Consider the following 22493-nt stretch of genomic DNA (forward strand, 5'->3'; position numbering starts at 1 on the left):
ATGGAAGAAATAAAACGAAAGGAGTATTCAAAATGAATAATTTTACGGGATAATTTATTCGAAACAGATACCGAGTGACTGTTGCAAAAACAAACAACGTTCGTCATTGTTTTTTATCAATAGCAAAATTTAAGACATTGTTTAACAATAGTAAAAAGTACTTTTCATAGGCCGCTTTATTTCTGCCCTTCTTTCAAAAAAGGAATTTAATCAAAAAGCCAACCAATAATTACAGTACTAAAAAATAGGTTATTCATAAAACATAAACAGTTCAACATGTTATAACAGGCTGTACAATAATTCTTTTATTAAAATGTATTTCATCAGGAAAAAGTACGTCACATTATGAAAGTACTTTATAGACTAAACTGTTTCTCCATTCTTTCAAAAGGTATTTAATCAAAAGCAAACCAATATTTACAGTACAGTTCTAATATTCATAAGAACATAAACATTTTAAAATGTTATAACTTTGTTCTGTACAATGTTTTTTGTTACCAATATTTACTTCATCAAGATAAATATTTTGATTGGTTTACAATACATTTATCTAGCCCGTAAGATTTCTTATCGGTTTTAAAAATGGGAATTCCAATTTTATGTAGAATTTATTAAACTTTTAAAACATTAATGAATCATATACATACACCAATTCAGTTTGATAAACTTTTGGAAAAGGAATGATTAGAATAAAAGTGAATAGATTAACAACTTTGTGCAATGTGTTTATACATCTTTAATGCGTTAATGAATTAGCTTTGTTTACTCATTTATAAAGCTCTTTTTATCTTTTGCAGCCTTGCATTTATTTTTCTACGATGACTTTCATGAAGTTTAATGACTCAATTTTTGAATGAAGCTCCTTGGGTTAGTTACTTTTGCAGCGAACTTCTCCTCCTTGCTTGTCTCTTTTTAAGGATGAATTTCAAGATGTTTCTTTTCAGCTAACTTCTCCATCTTGTTTCTGTTTGTTCAATGATGGATTTCACAAGGTGTCATTTTAGGTAACTTCTCCATCTTCTTTTTACTTCGTAGTGATGAAGCTCTTGGGGTGCCTGCTGAGATAGTATCCCTGATGTTTTATTTTATTTTGATGTTGTTCTGGAGGTTCCAACCTCCCACATTGCAGTACTCTTGCCTTCTGTCTCCTGCTGCCATTGAACCAAGTTATCCCTGAAAAGAAGACAAAACATTCCTGAGTCAATTAAATTGCTTAAGTGGCTGAAAACTGTCTTTAAATATCAAGGGATGAGGTTGGCTCAGTGGTTTCTTTCTCTGCCTTTCACCTCAGTGGATCTCGGTTCAAATCCCACCTCAGACCAAAGCCTTCCTTTTGGATTGGGTTTTCAGTCCTCACCTAATTGAGTGGGTTTTCCCCCATTTGGGGGTTTCCTCCCACATCTTCAACTGAAAATTTCTTCTATGTTCTATCCGACTTTTTATGGCACTAATTATGTTGTTGTGTTTAATAAAACAATAAAAAAAATATCATATGTCTCTATCGCAGATACAAATTGTTTTAAAAAAGAACCACTGAATACTTCAGCATTTATATATTTTTTGGCTGAGAAACTTGTCATATGTAAAGAGAGCTATTTGAAACCAAGTGTGAAGTGTGAACATAAACAACACAGTATACTTTCAGTTCCCAATACATAATGGTACCATACATGCTCAAGGCTCAAGCATGGTCAAATGAAACTGATAGAAACAGGTGTTAATTCTCAAGCAATTAAAAGAGGGTGTGAAAACAAGATATCTTCAGCTGAGAGGTGATGTTACTGACTTGCAACCTTCCAGTAGAAACTTGGCTGTAGGTATGACCTCAGACAGTGTAGAGAAGCAAGGCATGGCAACATTGGTCAGGAATCCAATCTTGGAGAGGAACAAAAACACCCAAAACGTATTTTAGTATTTAAACCAAGTAATCAACTGCTTTTTTTTCGAAATTGCCACTAGCCCGCTAGCCCGGGACTACCAGATTTACAGCCGGGCTACTGATTTTTCCAGTTTGATAGCCCGACGGGCTAGTGGAAAAATAATGCAAAAATCATCATCACAAACAATAAAGAACTATGTTATTGGTGTATTGTAAAGTTTGAGCCGTGACGCGAGACATAATGTGTCTTTCGGGCTACCAAAATCTAATCAGGGCTACTAAAAATTATTGGTCACTAGCCCTGCTGACTACCATGGAAATACACTTAATTTCGACCTCTGATATACATACATTTTATACTTGAGAAAACTTGAGAAAGTATTTTATACTTGAGAAAACATGTGAAAGAAAAACATATCTTAAAGAGCAAGAACAAAAATATGAAGAATAAATATTTCACTTTGATTGTTGTACAAGCAGTTAAAGACAAACATTATAAATTCTACTTTAGGCCTATGAGTTTATACATGATCAGTACCTAACATTATTAATGGGTTACTTATTGCATCGATCATTATTGATGATAAAGACACTTGCAGTTAAATACTGAATTTAAATGTACAAAAGGTAATTAATACGATAAACAGCATGAAACATTAAAGTGCACATTCAAAACAAAGCCCCAAAGATAACATGAAATAAAATGATCTTTACAGATATTTTTGATCTATTGATTCAATAACCATTGACCACCTTCAAACTTCACATTATCATTAACCCATATTCGTGCAAAAATAATGGAATTTAAGTCGCATAATGCCCTCGATGGCACGCTATTCTTGGGTGTACAGATGACCCTCAGGCCTCAAGCCAACTCAACCCATACCCAATCTCTCAGAACTTTCTGAGGGATAACGGGCCTGTCTATAAGCAATAGTGCACATAAAAGTTATTGATTTATTTAGTCAGCCAAAACATTCAAAGTACAAACATGATACAAAGTAAGAAATGCCACACATCAAGAACAGTCAATATGAAAGATTAATTGTAAAACAAATACCAATAAAAAAGAATAGATGTGTAAAGAGTTAAAGTAGAAACCAATGAGATAGGGATGGAGGATGAGGAATATATAAAAGGGGAGTGGATTGGTGAAGAAGGGGAGTGGGAGGGAGTTCAACAAGCAGAGTTAAAGACAATCCAATTTGAGATAGCAAGGATGTGAAAACACTGTGACTCAAAAGCATGTACATCCAATCATAGGTTGGTTCAAGAAATAATCTTACAAAGGGGAACTATACATGGCCCTATAATAATCAAGCTTATGTCAGTTGTATTAGATGGGGTGGATATCACAAAGAGTTAGTACTAGTCATAACTTTGGACTAGTCCTGGGAGATATTAAAAGCTTAACTAATTGTCCTAAGTTAGGACGAGTAACTCGGAGTAACTAGAGAGACTATAGTCTTAACTCCTTGTGGAAATCCACCCCGGGTTCTTGCCCAAACTGGCCCAACATGATCTTGCTGTTGATCAGGAAGAGTTTGACTAATAGAAGTATAAATGGAAACATTTGAACGTACCTGTTGTTGTGCCAGACTGTCACGTTTATCTCTGTCCATCATTTCCAACGGCTGCATCCCTTGTTCCTTCTCTTTGTCTCCCTGGATCAAACAAAAGTTTGTAAGAAATTCTTATTTTTATGATTTGTGTATGCAAGTTTGCCACAAACAAGGCTTAAAGCCACTCTGTTCTCAAACATTAAATCACAGCCCCTTTAAATGTTATTTTTGTCTGATGAAACCACCAACACACGAGGGTAATTTAAGGGAAAAAGGCTCAATCACCTGGGCATAGAACTCCATGTACAATGTATCCACACAATCTCGCTGATTTGGCCAAAGCTTTGCAGTTGCACACAGATCACATGCTGTCATCATCAGAGCTTGAACCTTGGTCCTGAAAGAAAGTATGAACATCAACACTAGCTTCAATCAGATACAAAGTGTGCTAGCTATAGACTCTTAAAACAAAATATAGCGGAAGGATGATGGGAAAGGGGTTTGCAAAGTTGCCTTGACAGGAAGATCATCCTAAAACAAAGGTTGTGGGTTCGAATCCCACCTGAGTGATTTGTCTGTGGATTTTTCCCCGCAATTAGGAAAAGTACCTAGTATAATAATAATAATAATTATCAAATAATAAACCACAAGGGAAACTGACTGGGTACATTTTTAAATGAATTTGGGTTGAACAAAAAAAAATTGACTAGAGCGGGATTTGAACCAATGACCACCGGTTTAAAGTGCCAACGCTCTACCAACTGAGCTATCTAGCCCTATGTTGGTGGTCTCCCAATTTTGTCAATATCTTTGTTCGGGGGTGCCAGTCAGTTTCCCTTGTGGTTTATTATTTGATATCTGATATAAAAAGTCGCATCCCCTTATGGTGATCCCCTGTCTGCCGCTTCCCAGGTTGTATCGTTACCCGGGTGTGATCCCTGGCTACACGGCAGTTTGTGGTTGAATGGCTTCTGACAGGCACCACCCGAACAATGAAATCGACAAAATTGGGAGACCACCAACATAGGGCTAGATAGCTCAGTTGGTAGAGCGCCGGCACGTTAAACCGGAGGTCGTTGGTTCAAATCCCGCTCTAATCAATTTTTCTTTGTTCAACCCAAAAACAATAATAATAATTCACAGCTTTTATATAGTGCTTCACACAGAAAGTCTCGATGCGCTTTACAAGAAAAACAACAATACAGTGTGGTCGCCAAATTATTTTCTTAATGCAAAACTTGCGACATCAGATTCTAAAATTCTAAAAACAGATCATATTGCAACCGTGATTTAGGCCTGGAATTTCATCTTTGAACATGTTGGAAGGACAATGCCTCTTTCATTTTGCAAAGGGCACTTCCATTGGACAACATCTTAAAGCCATTGGACCCTTTCGGTAAACAGTATTGTCCAAGGCCCACACTTCGTGTATCACAACTTCTATATCAAATAACAAACCTGTGAAAATTTAGGCTCAATCGGTCATCAGAGTCGGGACAAAATAACGGGAAAACCCACCCTTGTATCCGTGCGTTTTCGCCGTGTCATGACATGTGTTTAAAATAAATCCGTAATTCTGTCTATCGAGAATTGATATTGTTTTACTGTTTTCTCAAAAAGTAAAGCATTTCATGGACTAATATTTCAAGAGAAGTCTTTCACCACTACCTTCTGTAAACCCTGTAAGTTATTTGTAAATCTGTGAACTTTTTTTATTTTTTGACCGAAGGGTCCAATGGCTTTAAAGTCAACGGGGAACTTTTGAAGGGCACCATAGCCTTAGTTGCCTGCGATTCTTTCTGTAGGGGTTACTTTGGGGTAGGGGTAGGGGGTATAATGACCTACTTGTGAGCAGTGTTGTTGAGATCTAGGCTCTGGGATAACAAGAGTTTAGCAACCTCCTGGCGATTCCCAAAGAATGACATCAGATCAGTGGAGAGGATGCAGTGCTGAATAAGTCCAACCACCTATAAATGATAACAATAATAATAATAATAACAACAATAATAATAATAATAATAATAACAAAGGCTTGCACACGTATCCACCCAGAATATTGTGTAGGTTGTTTTGAATCACAAATGTAGCATGAAGCACTGCAGATTTAGTAATACAAAAGCTTTTATTTGAAAATCAGTCTCCAATTTCATAATCACTGAAAAACAAAGTTGTGTTTTAACTGAGGCAGTGGTATAGATTGCTCCTCTCTTTTAAGGCAGTGGACACTATTGGTAATTACTCAAAATAGTTATTAGCATAAAACCTTTCTTGGTGACGAGTAATGGGGAGAGGTTGATGGTATAAAACATTGTGAGAAAGTAAGAAGTAATTTTCCACGAATTTGGTTTTGAGACCTCAGATTTAGAACTTGAGGGCCTCGAAATCAACCATCTAAACGCATACAACTTCGTATGACAAGGGTGTTTTTTTCTTTCATTATTATCTCGCAACTTCGATGACTGATTGAGCTCAAGTTTTCACAGGTTAGTTATTTTATACATATGTTGAGATACACCAACTGTGAAGGCTAGTCTTTGACTATTACCAATAGTGTCCACTACCTTTAACTGTGAAGGCTAGTCTTTGATAGCTACCAATAGTGTCCACTGCCTTTAACTGTGAAGGTTAGTCTTTGACAGCTACCAATAGTGTCCACTGCCTTTAACTGTGACTAGCGGGATGCCGCGCTTTGCGCGGCACCCCGCTAGATGAGGAGGATTGTAGTATACAAATGTTGTAAAAGGTAATGTGGGGGCAAGGGAGGTATTCTTACAGGTAATAATCATTTCGTAGGATTGGATTTTTGTATGGAGAAATTCGTAAAAAGTACCCGATTCAGCTGCACATGAGGGCTCTTTCGATAACAAAACGCGACGGCCGATTGCTTAATACAAAAAGGATTTGGCAAAACCTACATCCTGAGTCCTGACCAGGCAACGTTCTAACAATTTTGTTGCTTCAGAACTTTGAATGGAGTGTTCGTTTACAGCTTCAAAACAGCCGTTGATGTTTCACAAAGTTCGTAACTATGAAAGCATACTATTCTTAAACGGTGAGTTCATGGACTTTTTTGTAGGTTTAACTGGAAAAACCTATACAATGTATATGAAAAGAATCAGTAATGCATTTACTTTCTTTTTGAAAATGTTTCAACTTTTGCGTGTATACGTTCTGTGTGTGGGGATGACATAATTATGGACTCAACCACTAATGGTGCAGAGTTAAATGGGACAAATAAAGTTTCACAACAATGGGTTGCTGTTTGATGCGTTTAAAAAATGCTGGAAAGTTGGGTAGACCTACATGAGTGATTTAATTGTAATAAACACGTATGTAACAGATGCATGTATTAAAGCCTAATGTTTTTTATTTAACACGCGAAATTAAACCCCCTGTTTGCCTTGTTGTTTTAAGGTTTTGTAGGCCAGTTTGGTTAATTTTGTATGGAGAAATTCGTAAAAAGTACCCGATTCAGCTGCACATGAGGGCTCTTTCGATAACAAAACGCGACGGCCGATTGCTTAATACAAAAAGGATTTGGCAAAACCTACACCCTGAGTCCTGACCAGGCAACGTTCTAACAATTTTGTTACTTCAGAACTTTGAATGGAGTGTTCGTTTACAGCTTCAAAACAGCCTTTGATGTTTCACAAAGTTCGTAACTATGAAAGCATACTATTCTTAAACGGTGAGTTCATGGACTTTTTTGTAGGTTTAACTGGAAAAACCTATACAATGTATATGAAAAGAATCAGTAATGCATTTACTTTCTTTTTGAAAATGTTTCAACTTTTGCGTGTATACGTTCTGTGTGTGGGGATGACATAATTATGGACTCAACCACTAATGGTGCAGAGTTAAATGGGACAAATAAAGTTTCACAACAATGGGTTGCTGTTTGATGCGTTTAAAAAATGCTGGAAAGTTGGGTAGACCTACATGAGTGATTTAATTGTAATAAACGCGTATGTAACAGATGCATGCCTAATGTTTTTTATTTAACACGCGAAATTAAACCCCCTGTACAAAATGGTATATACACAATGCCATTTACCCCTCTGCGAAACATCAATGAGTCACTCTGGAATGTTAATGGGAGTCCGAGGTTGCCACCCACTTAAAGAGGTGTCTCTGTGTGCAGCCTACAGCTTCCCCCCCCCCCCCTTAGACCAACAGGTGGCCCATATCAAAACCAGACAACCACAGAGGTGACTCTGTGCGCAGCCTACGGCTTCCCCCTTCGACCAACAGGTGGCCCGTATCAAAACCAGACAACCACACATGTAAGGAGATATCGCTCGTGACTCCAGCCAATCAGACAAGTCGTAAGAGGGAGTTCGGTTCAGGGTTTTGTAGACTTGCAACCCGACGTCTGTAACGATACAACCGTGTTGAATTCCACAAGGATGCCATGCCACTGGACCTTCTAATTTTCAATCAAAGATGGCGCGGGTTACGCTTTTAATAGTATAGAAGGCTAGTCTTTGACAGCTATCAATAGTGTCCACTGCCTTTAAGCAGCAAGTTCAAAAGCAATTCAAAAGCAGGTTGGAGGTTAAGAATTTGATTCTGTGAATCATAACATAACAGCACCTTTTAAAATTAAATCTCATGAGTTCATGATCTTTTAAAATCTTACCTGCTTGTAAGTGTTCACAGGTAGACGGGCAAAGATGTTAGCGCCGGGATGTTGGAGAACGTTCATCGTCATTTGAAAATGATGGTTCTCCATGATGGGTGAGGTATATAGATCAGCCAGGGGTGAATCTGACTTTTGGAGGAAGGGGTTGGAGAGAGCCCGGTGGTCTATGTCATGGCAGATGGCGGCTACAAACATTGCCTGGCACTGTCATGAAAATTACAAACAGAACAAAACAAATACTTTAGTACATCTGACATTATTTCCAAACAACTAAAAAAGGTCAAAGTTAAGGTCATGACCTAATTTGACATTTTTCCAGGTTTATGGACACTGGACACTAATGGTAATTATTCAAAATACTTGTTAGCATAAAACTAACTTTGTAATGAGCAATGGAGAGCTGTTACTAGTAAAAAACATTGTGAGAACTGACTCCCTCTAAAGTAGCAAAGTTTTTGAGACGGAGGTAATTTCTCACACAAACGGTTATTAAAAGACTTCAAGCCTGAAGCCTTTCTCATGAAACTAAAAGCACACAAATTTTTGCAAAAAGAGTGTTTTCTTAAAAAGAATTCTGAAACTTTAATTACCAATGACTCAATTGAGTCAAAATTGTCAAAGATTTATTATTTTATGCAATTTTTGGACACACCAAGTGAGAATACTGGTCTTTGACAGTTACCAAAGGTGTGCAGTGCCTTTAAAGATGCATCTGGAAAAAGGAAATATTTTTACCTCAAGGTTAGTGAAGACTCTAGGTGTCTTGATCAACAAAGCATACATGCAATGAGCCACATTAAAGGCATGTGGGAAGTTGTGGAAGGGGTTTGGGCGATACCATTTCTTGACAGTCAGGAGAAATCCAGCAAGCGTATCCAAATCAAAGCTGTCATCGAGACAAAGAAGTTTAGTTAGATATGATATTTTAAAAATGTTTTATACGTCATATCTAGACCTTTTTGTAACTATTGTAATGAGTTTGTAATTTGACCTTCCGGGTCACAAGGTTTGTCAATTCTAATAAAGTTCAAATTCAAATTCAAAACAAAGATGTTTAGCTCAATATGATACAAAGATAAAACCTTCTTAGCAGAATCAAAGTGCGTATTAACCTGTTTGGTAAGAGTTAATGAGGTGCTAGACCTAGGCCTTAAATATAGTATCTCAAATTGACTGGTTACGTTATATCTCTGCTAAGTAAACACTGGCTGTGCTAAGCAGAAGGCAAGGCCAGTGTAAGTGACACATTTTATAACTTTAGGCCTAATGATCATTGTTGATGAAGTCTAAGACTAATCATATATCAATATTGAAAAGGCTACTTTTCTATCAAATAAACAAATAATGCAATACCTGAGAAGTTACAATTACTCAGGCAAGTTAAAAGAAAGATAAACATCAACAACAACAAAATGGGAAAATACAAAATACAAAATACAAAGTACTTAGCTGAAAAATAACAATATCAATGGTCACAGTTGTATCAATATAAAAAAATACTTGACTCGCAGTTCAAATACATAAATAATGAAATACCTGGAAAGTTACAATTATGCAGGCAGGTTCAAAGAAAGACAGATACATCAATATAAACCACAAGGGAAAAAATACAATATCAATGGTCACATTATATCAATATAAAATATGCCAGTCTCACAATTCAAATAAATAAATAGTGAAATACCTGGAAAGTTACAATTATGCAGGCAGGTAAAAAGAAAGAAAGATATATCAATATAGACCACAAGGGAACAAAACACAAAATACAGAATACAAAGCTGAAAAGAAACAACAATAATGGTCACAATTATATCAACATTAAAAATGCTAGTCTCATAGTTCAAGAAATAAATAGCAAAATACATTTAAAGATACAATTACGGAAGCAAGTTAAAAGAAAGATTAAATAAAGATACATCAACATATAAACCACAAGGGAACAAAATACAAAATGCAGAGCTGAAAAGTAACAATAATAATGGTTACAATTATATCAATATTAAAAATGCTAGTCTCACAGTTCAAAGAAATAAAAAGTGAAATACCTGGAAAGTTACAATTATGCAGGCAGGTTAAAAGAAAGACAGATAATCATATCAATGAATATAAACCACAAGGGAACAAAATACAAAATACAAAGCTGAAAAGAAAAAATAATAATGTCACAATTATATCAATATTAAAAATGCCAGTCTCACAATTCAAAGAAATAAAAAGTGAAATACCTGGAAAGTTACAATTATGCAGGCAGGTTAAAAGAAAGAAAGATATATCAATATAAACCACGAGGGAACAAAATACAAAATACAGAATACAAAGCTGAAAAGAAACAACAATAATGGTCACAATTATATCAATATTCAAAATGCAAGTCTCACAGTTCAAAGAAATAGTCAAGTGCAAAGTTACAATTATGCAGGCAGGTTAAAAGACAGTTAAAAAATAATACAATGAACAAAACTTAAAAAGGAATAAAACTGTAATTTAACAGGTAAAATACAATGTTGAGAGGTTTAAGATATGTAACACACTGTAATAATACAACTCAGCATGACAAGCATAATTAAACAGGTTATAAAGAGGGCGGTACAGCATCACAGCGACGCTGATTGTACAACCGTAATAATAATAGTGGCGTATTGTAAAACACTCAAGTTCATTACAGGTACTGGACACAATTATTTTGAGTAATTACAAACAGTGTCAAGTGCCTTCAATGACGCTCATTGCTTAACATCAGGCTGTAAAATCAGAATAATTAAGATGGATCTTACCAATCTTGTCCACATAGTTTATGTGTCATGTGTAACAGGTAGTCACATAGGACATTGGAACTGGAGCGACAGTCAAACTCAAAGCTGTGTAACAAAAAAGTAAACATATTATTGAGTCAAGATTTTAAAATTAAGATTTCTACTAAGATTTGTAGATTTTTGTAACGGAGGGTTCTTCACACAGCGAGTGGAACAGCCTCCCAGCCAAAGTGGTCAACGCTAGGCATGCTAGGGCAACTAATCAACAAAAACAGCTTTGACAAACACTAAAGTGAAAATGGGTATGGAGTGTTAAAAGGCACCATGCCTACGATACTACATATCCCATCAAACCTTAAGTGGAAGTGTAAGTTTAAGTGTTAATTTCACCCCTGTAAGCACGTCTTGGATTACTAGTTTTGGTTTTTACCCATACACCGATGTGTGTTAGCACTGTATACTTTCCCCGAGTCCTGTGAAAAAATATCACAGGCATGTTACTCGGGTGGGATTCAAACCCACGCGACCCTTGCAATTCTAGAGCAGTGTCTTACCAAAGAGGCAGTTCGAATCCTACGTTTTGGCAGCGTGAACCGCAACGATATAAGAGATGTTAAATTTTGAATCGGGGATAAAGAATACAAATTGGGGTTTTTACTCATACCGTCTTGGCTCGTTTCTCCCTGGCAATATATCTGACAAGCTTTATCGCATCACATATATACTTCTTCAACAGGCCGGGATTTAATTTTTGTACATGGTGACTGGGCAAGGCCATTTTCATTTTGCAAAGGGCATTTCCATTGGGAAATCTTAAAGACAATGGGAAACTTGTGAAGGGGCACCAAGGCCAAGACCAGGGGCAACTGATGCCTTGGCCTCTGTTGCCTGCCTATAAATCCAGGCCCGCTTTAATTTCTTCTTCTTACCTGTCCAAATCTTGAGGAATAACAGTCCGCTTACTCCATCTCATTATGAGCTTATCTGTTTCCTCTTTGGTTGGATTAGTGTGGAAAGCTAACTGCTCCTGAGTCACACCAAGAACACGCTCACAATATAAGATGCTACTGTAGACCTAGAAAATACATCAGAAGGAAAGATCAGTCAAATCTTGTCGAATAGTCAAAACATTTCGTGCTTGCAAGCTTACAATACAATTGGCTCCTGCTCTTCATTTGTAAAACTGAATGAATGAGATGTTAAAATTATTCACATCCTTGCTTTGAAATTGTGAAACTTTAAAAACTTCCTATTTTACCCAGAGTTATCTTTTATAAGAAACCAACATTTTTTTAGTTGGGTTGTTTTGCCAAGAAAGTGCCACAACATCCTAACGTCATTATTTACCTTAGAGTAGTGAAGAGCCAGTGCGCAATACACAGCGAACATTCTGAAGTTTGATTCATCCGTCTTATCAAAAGCGTTCTGGCTTGGATCTTTCTTATTGATGAGTTGTACAACACCAATGACCGAACCATGACTCATGATGGGCATACAGAGGATACTACGAGTGGTGTACCCAGTTCGAATATCAACCTCCCTATAAGATAAAAGTATTCACTTCATTTAGTTTCATTTATTCTTATTTCAATTTCAATGTACAAGACTTGGATTATCATTTTTAAAGGCATTGGTTACTTTTTGCAAGACACAAAACACAAATTTCACAGATTTACATTAAACTTACAGGGTTTGTTAAAGATAATGATGGTAAGAAAGTGTCCCTTAAAATATATTGCTTACTGAGTTGCTGTAGTTTTTGAGAAATGAGTAAACAATTTCCTGAAAATAATTTTGTTCTCAGGAGATAACAATTATTTTAGCAGGTTGCAACATTACTCTGTAATTTTCACATTTTTTTCTCAAAAACGTGCTGACTAATGAAGCTGAAACTTCAAATTACATGCATCTTCATTCACTGTGAGTAGGGATTCTGTCGTGGCCAAAAACTTGATCTAGAAATGGTATTAAAACCCAGAGGGCAAGGGCATTTTCATTTGAATATCTTAAAGTCTATACTTGGAAGGGGCTCTAAGACCAACAATAAGGGGAAACAGAATCCATAACAAGGGGCAACATAATCAATGGGCCACAGTTATTTGTGAGTTTTGCTTTTTTTCGATTTTTGTTATCAAACGTGTCAAACCAATCAATATTCTTTATTGACTACTTTATGGCCAAACCTTTCTAAACCCACACTACCCTTCCATGTCCTACCTGTTGAAACGAGGGTCACTATAAGCATCAGGAATATTCACAACTTCTCCAGTTCTTGCCACATGACCAGCTATACCCTTCTCAATCGAAAACCTGCAATATAATTGTAATCAACACTTCTTTTTAAAACACCCAAATAAATTACCGTCTCATATTTTCTTGACCTACAATCAGGATAATATGAAAACTCAATAATGTTTTGATTTTTACCTAATTTGCTTCTTTTTAGTGAAAACTGGTTGACCGCTGACAACTTTCCCCTCGTCAAACAGATCAGCATAGAGTTCCTCAGTTTTAGCGTCCAGAAGAAAAAGAGCGCAGCGGTCAGCACTGACAAGACTCTTAGCAAACATCTGTTGAGACAATTAAAAGGAAGAGTAGATTAACCCAGTTCATACTTCCTGCGAATGCGAATGCGAATGCGAATGCGATACAACTTTTGACGCCACTGGGCTGTTTTCCCTGCAAATAGTTTGCAGGAGTTGGGCACAAATCAACTGACACAAATTATTAACATTCTTGGGGTTTTACAGCAGTTTAACAACTATTGACAAGCAGGAAGACCCCCATAGAGCTAGGTATCTCAGTCGGTAGAGCTCATCAAAAACGTAAATATGTAGGTTGCAGTTTCAAATCGTGCTCAAGTACATTTTGTCTGCTCTCTAATATAATTAAATAATAATTGGCCAACTTACAATGATGTGTTCAGTAAGTGTGTCAATTGCAACTATGTCGTCAAAAATCACCCTGCATTGAAAGAAAATACAAACAAATAAATACCTATGAAAATACATAAATAAATAACTATATTATAAAGAAAAGAAATAACCAGGGAACAAATTCAAATCAAGTGTAATTTAGAGGGACCTTAAATATGGGACAATTCTCCTGCAGATTCAAAATGGTCCACAGACATAGCTCTATGTGAAGGAAATACAGCACAGGCCAAATGTTGGAATATACAAGAGATTTATACATTCTATCTAATTAATTTAACACAAACAGAAATATAGAAAGTGATTATGCTTTTAATCAAAAGTAAAACATTTGAAACATTTTAGTTAAACAGATCAGTGTATAAGCAACAAGTTATTTGACTGGTGGGAATAAAAATATGTAAAAAGATTAAACACATCAGCATATAAGATAATTCAACCTAACTTTAAGGAGTTATGCAAAATGAATATTTAAAATTAGTAGCAAATTCCTGTGTATATAAAACGTACAATAATGCACACTAATTAGGTAAAAAACATCCAAAGATACAGCAATGAGCAATTAAAATACTGAGGAAGGAATTGGTTTTGACATAAAAAAAAAACCACAACTTTTCACCTTAAACCAAATTTGTTTTGTAACTGGTTGAAGATTAGTCAATACATTGGTTATTTATTGAAAAAATAAACAACAGATCTTAAAAAATTGAAAGAAATTTTAAGTATCAAACAGCTTAAAACAATTGAATTAAATGAATGTGATGCAGTACCTGGAGACCTCCAGCAGAAAGTCATTGAAAGCCCTTTGTTTCATCAGACCTTTGCACACCTGTTTTATAATTTGCAAGATTAGTTTCCTGAAAGGTCTGAATAAGTATGGGATCAAGATCTTAGGAGCTATGTTGCAATTATGACCCCTGAAGTAATATTATCCGAGGAATTTTAGGAACAGATGTCTCAGAGATGAATGTACTTTGGATGTTTTGTTTGTTAACAAGGCAGACTTTAAAAAGTTTGAATTCAGATGCAAGTCTTAAATTTCTCTTTTCGAAATTCTTAAACCTCTGTTGTCTTTTTTGCATAGTTATTTGAACTAAGATTTGTACAGACCTGTGCATATCTGAAAAAAAAACAGTTCTTTAAAAAGGTTACCTACAACAAATTTGTATTGACAAAACTGTGGGTCAAAATAGGTCAAAATAACTGTGTCTGTTTCAATGATATTTTTCATGGAAAGCTTGACATTGACAAATTAAGAAACTGAGATTGTCTTTAAACTTTCTGTAAGCTTTCTGTTCCATTGATTGATAAAGTGTGATGCGAGGTTCAATTTATACTGGTGTGAGTTTACTTGGAGAGGAATGACTTATATTCTTCCCTGCATGGTTAACTTGACTGGGGTTCCCAAGAGAGCTCTCCAAAGAGCTTGTTAAGACAAACCAGAATGAGCTTGTTTAGACTAACCATACCCAGGTTCAGGGAGGACCATACCCTTTGGGAAATCAAATCTAATGTCATAGGGATAGGGTCAAATTACTGCATGGGCTGTGGAAATCAATCATAATCTTAGGATGAGTTATGCTAGAGCCTTATATAGGCAAACCAAAAGGAAAGTATAAAGTAGGCACAAAAATAAGAAAAGTGTCTCACAATTTGTTTTTTGACAGAGGAAATAAATAATTTAAAAAATAAAAATATGAATCAGGCATCTCAAAGCACATGATTCTGCAACAAGGGTGTTTTTTCTTTCAGATGACCAATTGGCTGCAATATTTGATAGGTTTATAATTCTATGTTGGGTTACACCAAGTGAAGATACTACACAATAGTTATGGACCATTACAAAAAGGAAAGTATGCCCTACCTATAATCTTTTACTGTGTGTGAATTTTGAAACCCTTACAAATATTTTTTTTTTCTTAGTAACACCTTTGTTGACCTTTGAATGAACCGTTAACCAATTTAATTACTAGTCCTTCGAGGCAGTTGTCTTGGAATTCTTGATTAAAATTGTAAATTCTACCTAATGAAATGTAAATAGATAAGCTGATTACCTGAACTTTGTTGAGTGCTATCCCTGCCCATAGCATGTATGTTGTGGCAATCTGTGTAAGGAAAGACAGAAATTTGGACTCGGACTTTATATAATTATTTGGTTTGCGGTAACACCATGTGTGTATTTACTTGCTGGGTAAATTACGTTCCTTTGAGAACTTGTCTTGCTTTATATTCTACTATCACAAAGTACATTTTTGGATTTTGTGAGACTTCTCAGTTTTGAAAAGAACTGTTCTGATTATACCAAGGTTGAAGGTGGAAACCATCTGCTTCCACTTTATGGATGTAGGGGACTTCTCTTTAAAAAACTTTACTACCGCGGAGTCAGTTCTTAATTAGTCTCTACATTTTGACTAGCTTGTTCTAGTCATCCTCAGGATGAAATGGGAGACTTTCAGGACGCTTGGTGGCAGCAGACTTACCATGTTAAATCCATTGTTCTCGGTAATGTGTGCATGCTCAGAACTATGTAAACAATGGAAATTTACCTGGTAAGTCTGCTGCCACCTAGTGCTTCAAAGTCTCCCATAAGGCTTGGACATTGGTTTGAAAAATATTAGAGGCCTATGCTCTTAAAGGGTGTGCACAACATACAGGACCGTCCGTTTTACATCCCATCTGAAGGATGCAGCAATGGTATTTAAGTGTCTTACTCAACACAAAGGTCACAATCAGGACTCAAATCCACACTCTGCTGATCAGAGACACCAGAGTTTGAGTCCGGTGTTCTTATCTGCTCAACCACACACACCACTTTAATGAGACTTTGAGGCAGTATACTCCAGCCTTAATATAGGTGTGCGCAACATTGGTAAAAATAAATGCACAAGTTGATAAGTTGAAAGAAGTACCTCACAATCATTTGCTTGAAAGGCTATAGTCATTGATAAATGAGTAGAACAACTTCAAATATTGACTTTTGGACTTCAAAGGGATAAAACCAACACTTTCGATCATTTCAAAACAGTCTGACTACATTTCAAGTTAAAGTCATTATACACTTTTGGTACATAAACAAAAAAAAGTTCACAGATTTACAAATAACTTACAGGGTTTATAGAAGGTTATGGTGAAAGACTTCTCTCGAAATAATGTTCCATGAAATGCTTTACTTTTTGAGAAAACATCAAAACAATATCAATTCTCGATAGTGAGAATTACGGATTTAATTTAAACACATGTCGCGACACGGCGAAACGTGCAAAAACAAGAGTAGGTTTTCCCGTTATTTTCTCCCGACTCCGATGACCGATTGAGCCTAAATTTTCACAGGTTTGTTATTTTATATATTAGTTGAGATACACGAAGTGTGGGACTTGGACAATACTGTTTACCAAAAGCAAATAACGGCTTTAAGGGAATGTTTCCAACATGAACATTTCTCTTATACACTATTTAAGTTGTGTGCAAATCTCTGAGCAAAGCATCACTCATGCCAACACAAAAACAGTTGTTTAAATCAAAAATAGGATCTTACCGCCAATCCATCTTCTGTGAAAGGAGCACTTCCATAACTTTTGGACAACTGCAGTACACCTGAAAGAAAAAAAGAAAAAAAGATGTAAACTTACCACTGGACTGTCACTTCAGAATGCAAAACATGAACAGACAGGCAAATAATCAAATCAGACCCCCAAAAGCAGAAGAAATAACATCAAAAGCAGGTAAATTAAACAGTTCAGAAAACAGGGAGAAATGACTGACCTGTTATTTCCCCGTTTGGTGAGAGCAGAGGTAGACACAGGAGAGCTTGAGCGTTACTATTCTCAATTCCAGTCCCTTGGGGAAATCGGTCATCCTAGAACCAAAAACAAATAATTCAAAATTAACTTTTTGTTAACTATGTTTAGACATAATGCAATGTAAATTTATATTTGACATTTTCAACCACGGACAATGTATTTCAGTTTTCTACGGCAATCTAAGACAAGGAAAAAAAAGGAAATCCGCTGATCAGAAAATATTAAAAATTTGATAAAATCTTATCAAATAAACAAACACGTAGACTCTAAACGAATTATGGAGGAGAGGGAGAGCCTAATTGAAGAAAAAAAATTGATGTGGGTGAGTTGAGAGAGGAGACAAGGATATAACAGTAGTAGTGGAGGTAGGAATCACAATGGGCTAACCCCTTGCACGCACATCACACGCGGCGACTCTGCCATGCTCACCATTAGGGTGGGCAATAGGTTAATGTGTAAATGCCGCATCGCCTAAAATGCACTGAATTCACTGAATAACGCACAGTGACATTGCCCACCAAATGACGCAACCAAGATTATTCTGATGATGACGTCAGGTAAATTGGGTAAAAAGGGGAGATTTGAAGATAGGGTTTAAAGTAAGTGAGGGGGTTAATATGGGGACTTAAGAGGTTGGATTAGAGGAGGAGCTAGGTATGAGAGGCAAAACAGGGGACACTAAGAATACAGTAGGGTGTAGATGAAGTATGGTTAAACTGCAAGTTAATTGTGTGTGTGGGGAGGCTGGCTTCGAGAGGGGCAGTATACTGCAGAAGGAAAAAGGGAATGCATGTCTGCACTGGAAGAAAAACTCACCCCAAGAATGTCATCCACCATGACAGCTTCCTTAGTGTGAGCCACATAGGCTGAGATAGTCGTTCCTGGAACAACGGGACCAAACATTATCTGCTGGATTCTGCAATAGAAAATTAAGAAAAGTATGATTTTGGGAAGATCCACAACCTGTGTATGAACGTTCAACCGTTACATATTTCAAAAGAATATGTATTTCCATTGACTTATTTCATCTGGGCACACTTTCATAAAGCCTGTAAGCACAACAAAATTGCTAAGCACAAACAAGTATTGCTTAGCAGGAACAAGTATCCAGCTCAAACTAAATTAAGTTTGCATTGTTTTGGCTGGTGCCAAACTCAATATTTGCCTAGCAAAGAAATTTGTTAATCAGTATCTTCTGTTAAGCAGCTCTAAATCACATTTGATAGAAGTATAAACCAGGGTCTTGTGTGTGATGTATTAAGAGCAAGAGGTCTACCCGGCAGGGGTGGTACAACAGAGCAGGATTGCTCCATGGTTGTACAAGTGTGTGACGCAAGAGCAAGAGATCTGGGGGTGTATAAGGGGGGTTTACATAATCGAAATGTGCCTTACCTTCCATTAGTTTCTCTGCATAGATGCATGTCCTACAAGTGTGTAAACAACAGTTTAAAACCATCACATAATTATAACAAGAGAACATAGAATTATCTGTTCCAAACATTCTGCTTAAAAGAGCCAATGGTATTTTATGCAAAAAATTGTTAATGGCCAGGCATTTCGACCCTAGCAGAGTCTTTCTCGAAGACAACAAACATGAATTGAATGGGTCCTATAGTTGCATGAAATAAATTGTGAGATGTTGAAAAATAAAAATGTTAAACATAAATACCTTGGAGCTAACTGTGTACATAAAGAAATCATCAGCTTGAACAGCTGTGGAGTTTAAGAAGAAACAATACTTGTTGTTAAACATGTTTAAAAAATGATACGCAATATTTTATCCCCTTCTTGTGATAACAAAGTTGAGCAAATTGACTTGAGTTGAATTGAATAACCATAGTAGAAAGATTTTGCTTAATTGTCAGCCCTATTCACAGGTAAGCATGAAAATTAGGCAGCCAGCTTGTGCATTCACTATAGATTTGCATTGTTACGTCTTTCACTTTCATACCGTTATTAGCGCCACACATGCCAGAAGAATTGAGCGTTCCTTTTTGCCACTGAATCTTACCTGTAGCGACTACACTGCTCAACCTATACAGCATTTCCGAGACTTCTTTGCCTTCCTCGATAACATTCACCATTTCTGTCAACATCTTCTGTCTGTCCGTCTTTTCTCCAGGCATCTGAGGAAGAACAAAGTTAATAAATGAGACTGAGTATTTGGTGGATCTTTCACATAGTATACCCCCTGAATCTACACTTTATCTGCTAACACTAATCCAATGACTTTGTACACTAAAGGTCAAGTTCTATCAGTGTGGCTAAATATAGGACATTATGAAGAGCGGCTGCTGAACTCTGCATCTAGAACAACAAGGATCTGTCACGACTGGGATTCAAACCTACACTCTGCTGAACAGAAGCACCAGAGCTTGATGCTCTTATCCGCTCAGCCACAACACCCCTAAGGGCAGTCTTTTTACTCTATCTCTACTTACCAGTGTTTCCTTAGATACACTCCTTAGTCTTGAGCATCTTCCTAAAAATACAAAAACAAAATGTAATATTATTTTAATGGGATCGGCCCTGTTTTGAGGTAGTTTGGTCATGTAGAGAGAAAGCAGGATGCCAACTCAGTCAAGAGTTCTACCCACGTAAATGTTGGTGGGCCCACACCTGTTGGTCGACCGCGCAAGTCATGGCTTTGTCAAATGACATGGAACTGCTTGGAGTCAATGTAAGAAACACGACGGACAGGGCCGAATGGAGGAGAGCCTATGGGAAAAAGCAGGCCAACCCAGATCAGACTGGACAATGGCCTTAAAGCCGACATTGATGATGTTCAAAGATAAAATAAGTAAGTTTCAATTTACACCATGTTGGGGTCAAAATATTTTCTCCTTTAAATACCAGAGCGGGATTTGAGTGCTCCAAAGAATTTTCATACGCAATATCATCTCTACCCTGGCAGGTTAAATTCATATCCCTATGGGCGAATAGAGAAACAATTTTTAAACAAGTGTCCCAACCGGGACCCGAACTTACACTGCGAGGACTTAACCACCAGAACTTGAATTTGATGCTCTCAACCACTCAGCCATTACATCGTTCTTTTTTTAAATCTATGAATATAAATAATAATAATTACCACTGCTTGTGTAAGACAGGTCTCGTTGTAGTTGAGTGGAGCCAGAGTCCAGTACTCTCTTAAAATCTTCTTTGTTCTCATTTTCTTTAAGAACTTCTGCGACTAACCATGGGTTTGCATTCAGGTAGATCTTCACATTATCGGGAGTGAGACCTGTAGAGAGGATGGGATTATCAAAAATGTTTACCACAAAAGCATAATTCTTGATTAATTAAGCAGGTTTGGAGTAGTATAGCAGAGCTCTCAACAAAACCTAATTCAATCAAAAACAAAATGTAGCACCCGGGCAAAATTGTTGAGCATTCGTGCACTAGTGGGATTTTTGTTCGGGATCATTGATAATGATCTTGCAGGAATAGTTTGCGCAATTGCCGATGATGCAGGAATTGTTCATACAATCATCTTATCATGCAGCAAAAATTTGTGCAATTTCACAATCCTGCAATTTGGCTTTTGGGAATTGTGCAGAATTAATTGAGTAGTGACAAAATTTAACCTTGGGTTGTAGAGAACTCCGAGGACAGGGCTAGATTTTCACAAAGGAGACAACCAGAGCCCAATTTCATGGCTCTTCTTACCGTAGGCACAGAATCAGCACTTACGGAAGCAGGGAATTCTGTGCTTACAGCAAGCGTGTTTCACATTAATAGGAAATCTACACTTACAAGGCTAGCACAGAAGTTTTGGCGCTTGCATGCAAGCTTGGAATCGTGTTTGTGAGCGCAGAATTCGGCAGGAAGCAGAGCCATGTAATTGGGCCCTGTTCTGTCATGTCTGTCTGTTGCCATTGCTCCTTGTCAATATTTCTAATGGCCTTGGTCCTTGGACTTGGTCTTGGGAGCCCCTTCACAAATGTTTCCCAAGTTATAAAATAGACTTTAACTTTTCCTGTGGAATATAGGCCTACCCCCAAGCCCTTATAAGCTTGACAAAAATGAAATTGCCCATCATGGCCATGACGCCTTGGGACTTTTTGAGGAAATCTTAAGAATAATAATAATAATAATAATAAATCTTATAAAGCGCTGGTATCTAGAAAACTATTCACTGCGCTAAAAATCTTATCTTGGGAAAACATTTTGCATCGTGATCTTTCCACCACTAATAAAAACTTCACTAAAAACTAATGTAATAGGCCTAATAATAAATAATAATAATAATAGCAATTTTTAATGGGTGCGTTGTTTTAGCTTCCCCGGTGTGTGGCGTTTTTTGGGGGGCGAACTTGGGAAATTATCTGCACACGTTCGTCCTGAAAAAAAAAAAAAAAAACACACACCGGGGTCGACCCAGCGGCCAGGGAAGCTAAACGAACGCACCCATAATTTTACAAAAAAAAGAAGGGAATGTTTTAAAAATGGTGGCAGGATACGAAACATTTCCCTTTCTAATCACTAAACATATTAAAAAACAAAAAAAAACAAAAAAAAAACACAGAGGGTCGGGTACAGAATGTTGTGCATCGACTGCCTGGTGTGTGTGGTGGTGCTGTTTGTAAACAGATAGCACGCTGCTTAGTTTTTGAGTATTGTTGTAACACAAATTCTGTTAAAATTACCTATTTCTGCACTTTCCCCGGATGCTCCTCTTCGACCAAAAATAGACGGGGATGCATTTCCTGGAAGTGGTGGCATTCGTCGTCCAGAAACTTGCTTCCATGGGCTCGACATTTCACGAAAAGTCGAGCGAAAAAAATCCTGAGGAACTCTGTAGAATCGTGGCAGACGACAGGATTGTTTTAATTAAACAACTTGTAGTTGGTGTTACAACTAGAGTATCTCTTGCACCGAGAGTCTAAATAATTTTCAAGTAAGGTTTCAAATAAAAATGATC

At 36.8% G+C, this 22493-nt stretch overlaps 1 protein-coding gene across 1 annotated transcript; it reads right to left on the minus strand.

Annotated features, from left to right (window-relative positions):
* Positions 1-37: 37 nt before the first annotated feature.
* LOC139947075 (cAMP and cAMP-inhibited cGMP 3',5'-cyclic phosphodiesterase 10A-like) lies at positions 38-22390 on the minus strand. Its single transcript, XM_071944911.1, has 24 exons — positions 22219-22390; positions 20661-20813; positions 20011-20051; positions 19581-19695; positions 19239-19282; positions 18962-18993; positions 18386-18485; positions 17532-17625; positions 17305-17363; positions 15824-15874; positions 14540-14598; positions 13749-13800; positions 13264-13406; positions 13054-13146; positions 12184-12376; positions 11766-11911; positions 10858-10941; positions 8819-8969; positions 8081-8287; positions 5287-5408; positions 3727-3838; positions 3463-3543; positions 1787-1875; positions 38-1173 (listed from the first exon to the last, which is right to left on the minus strand). The coding sequence occupies exons 1-24, from the start codon at positions 22328-22330 to the stop codon at positions 1086-1088; spliced, it is 2421 nt and encodes an 806-aa protein (XP_071801012.1). The 5' UTR covers positions 22331-22390; the 3' UTR covers positions 38-1085.
* Positions 22391-22493: the final 103 nt, after the last annotated feature.

Source organism: Asterias amurensis, chromosome 14 (assembly GCF_032118995.1).
Source record: "Asterias amurensis chromosome 14, ASM3211899v1".
NCBI classification, from domain to species: Eukaryota; Metazoa; Echinodermata; class Asteroidea; order Forcipulatida; family Asteriidae; genus Asterias; species Asterias amurensis.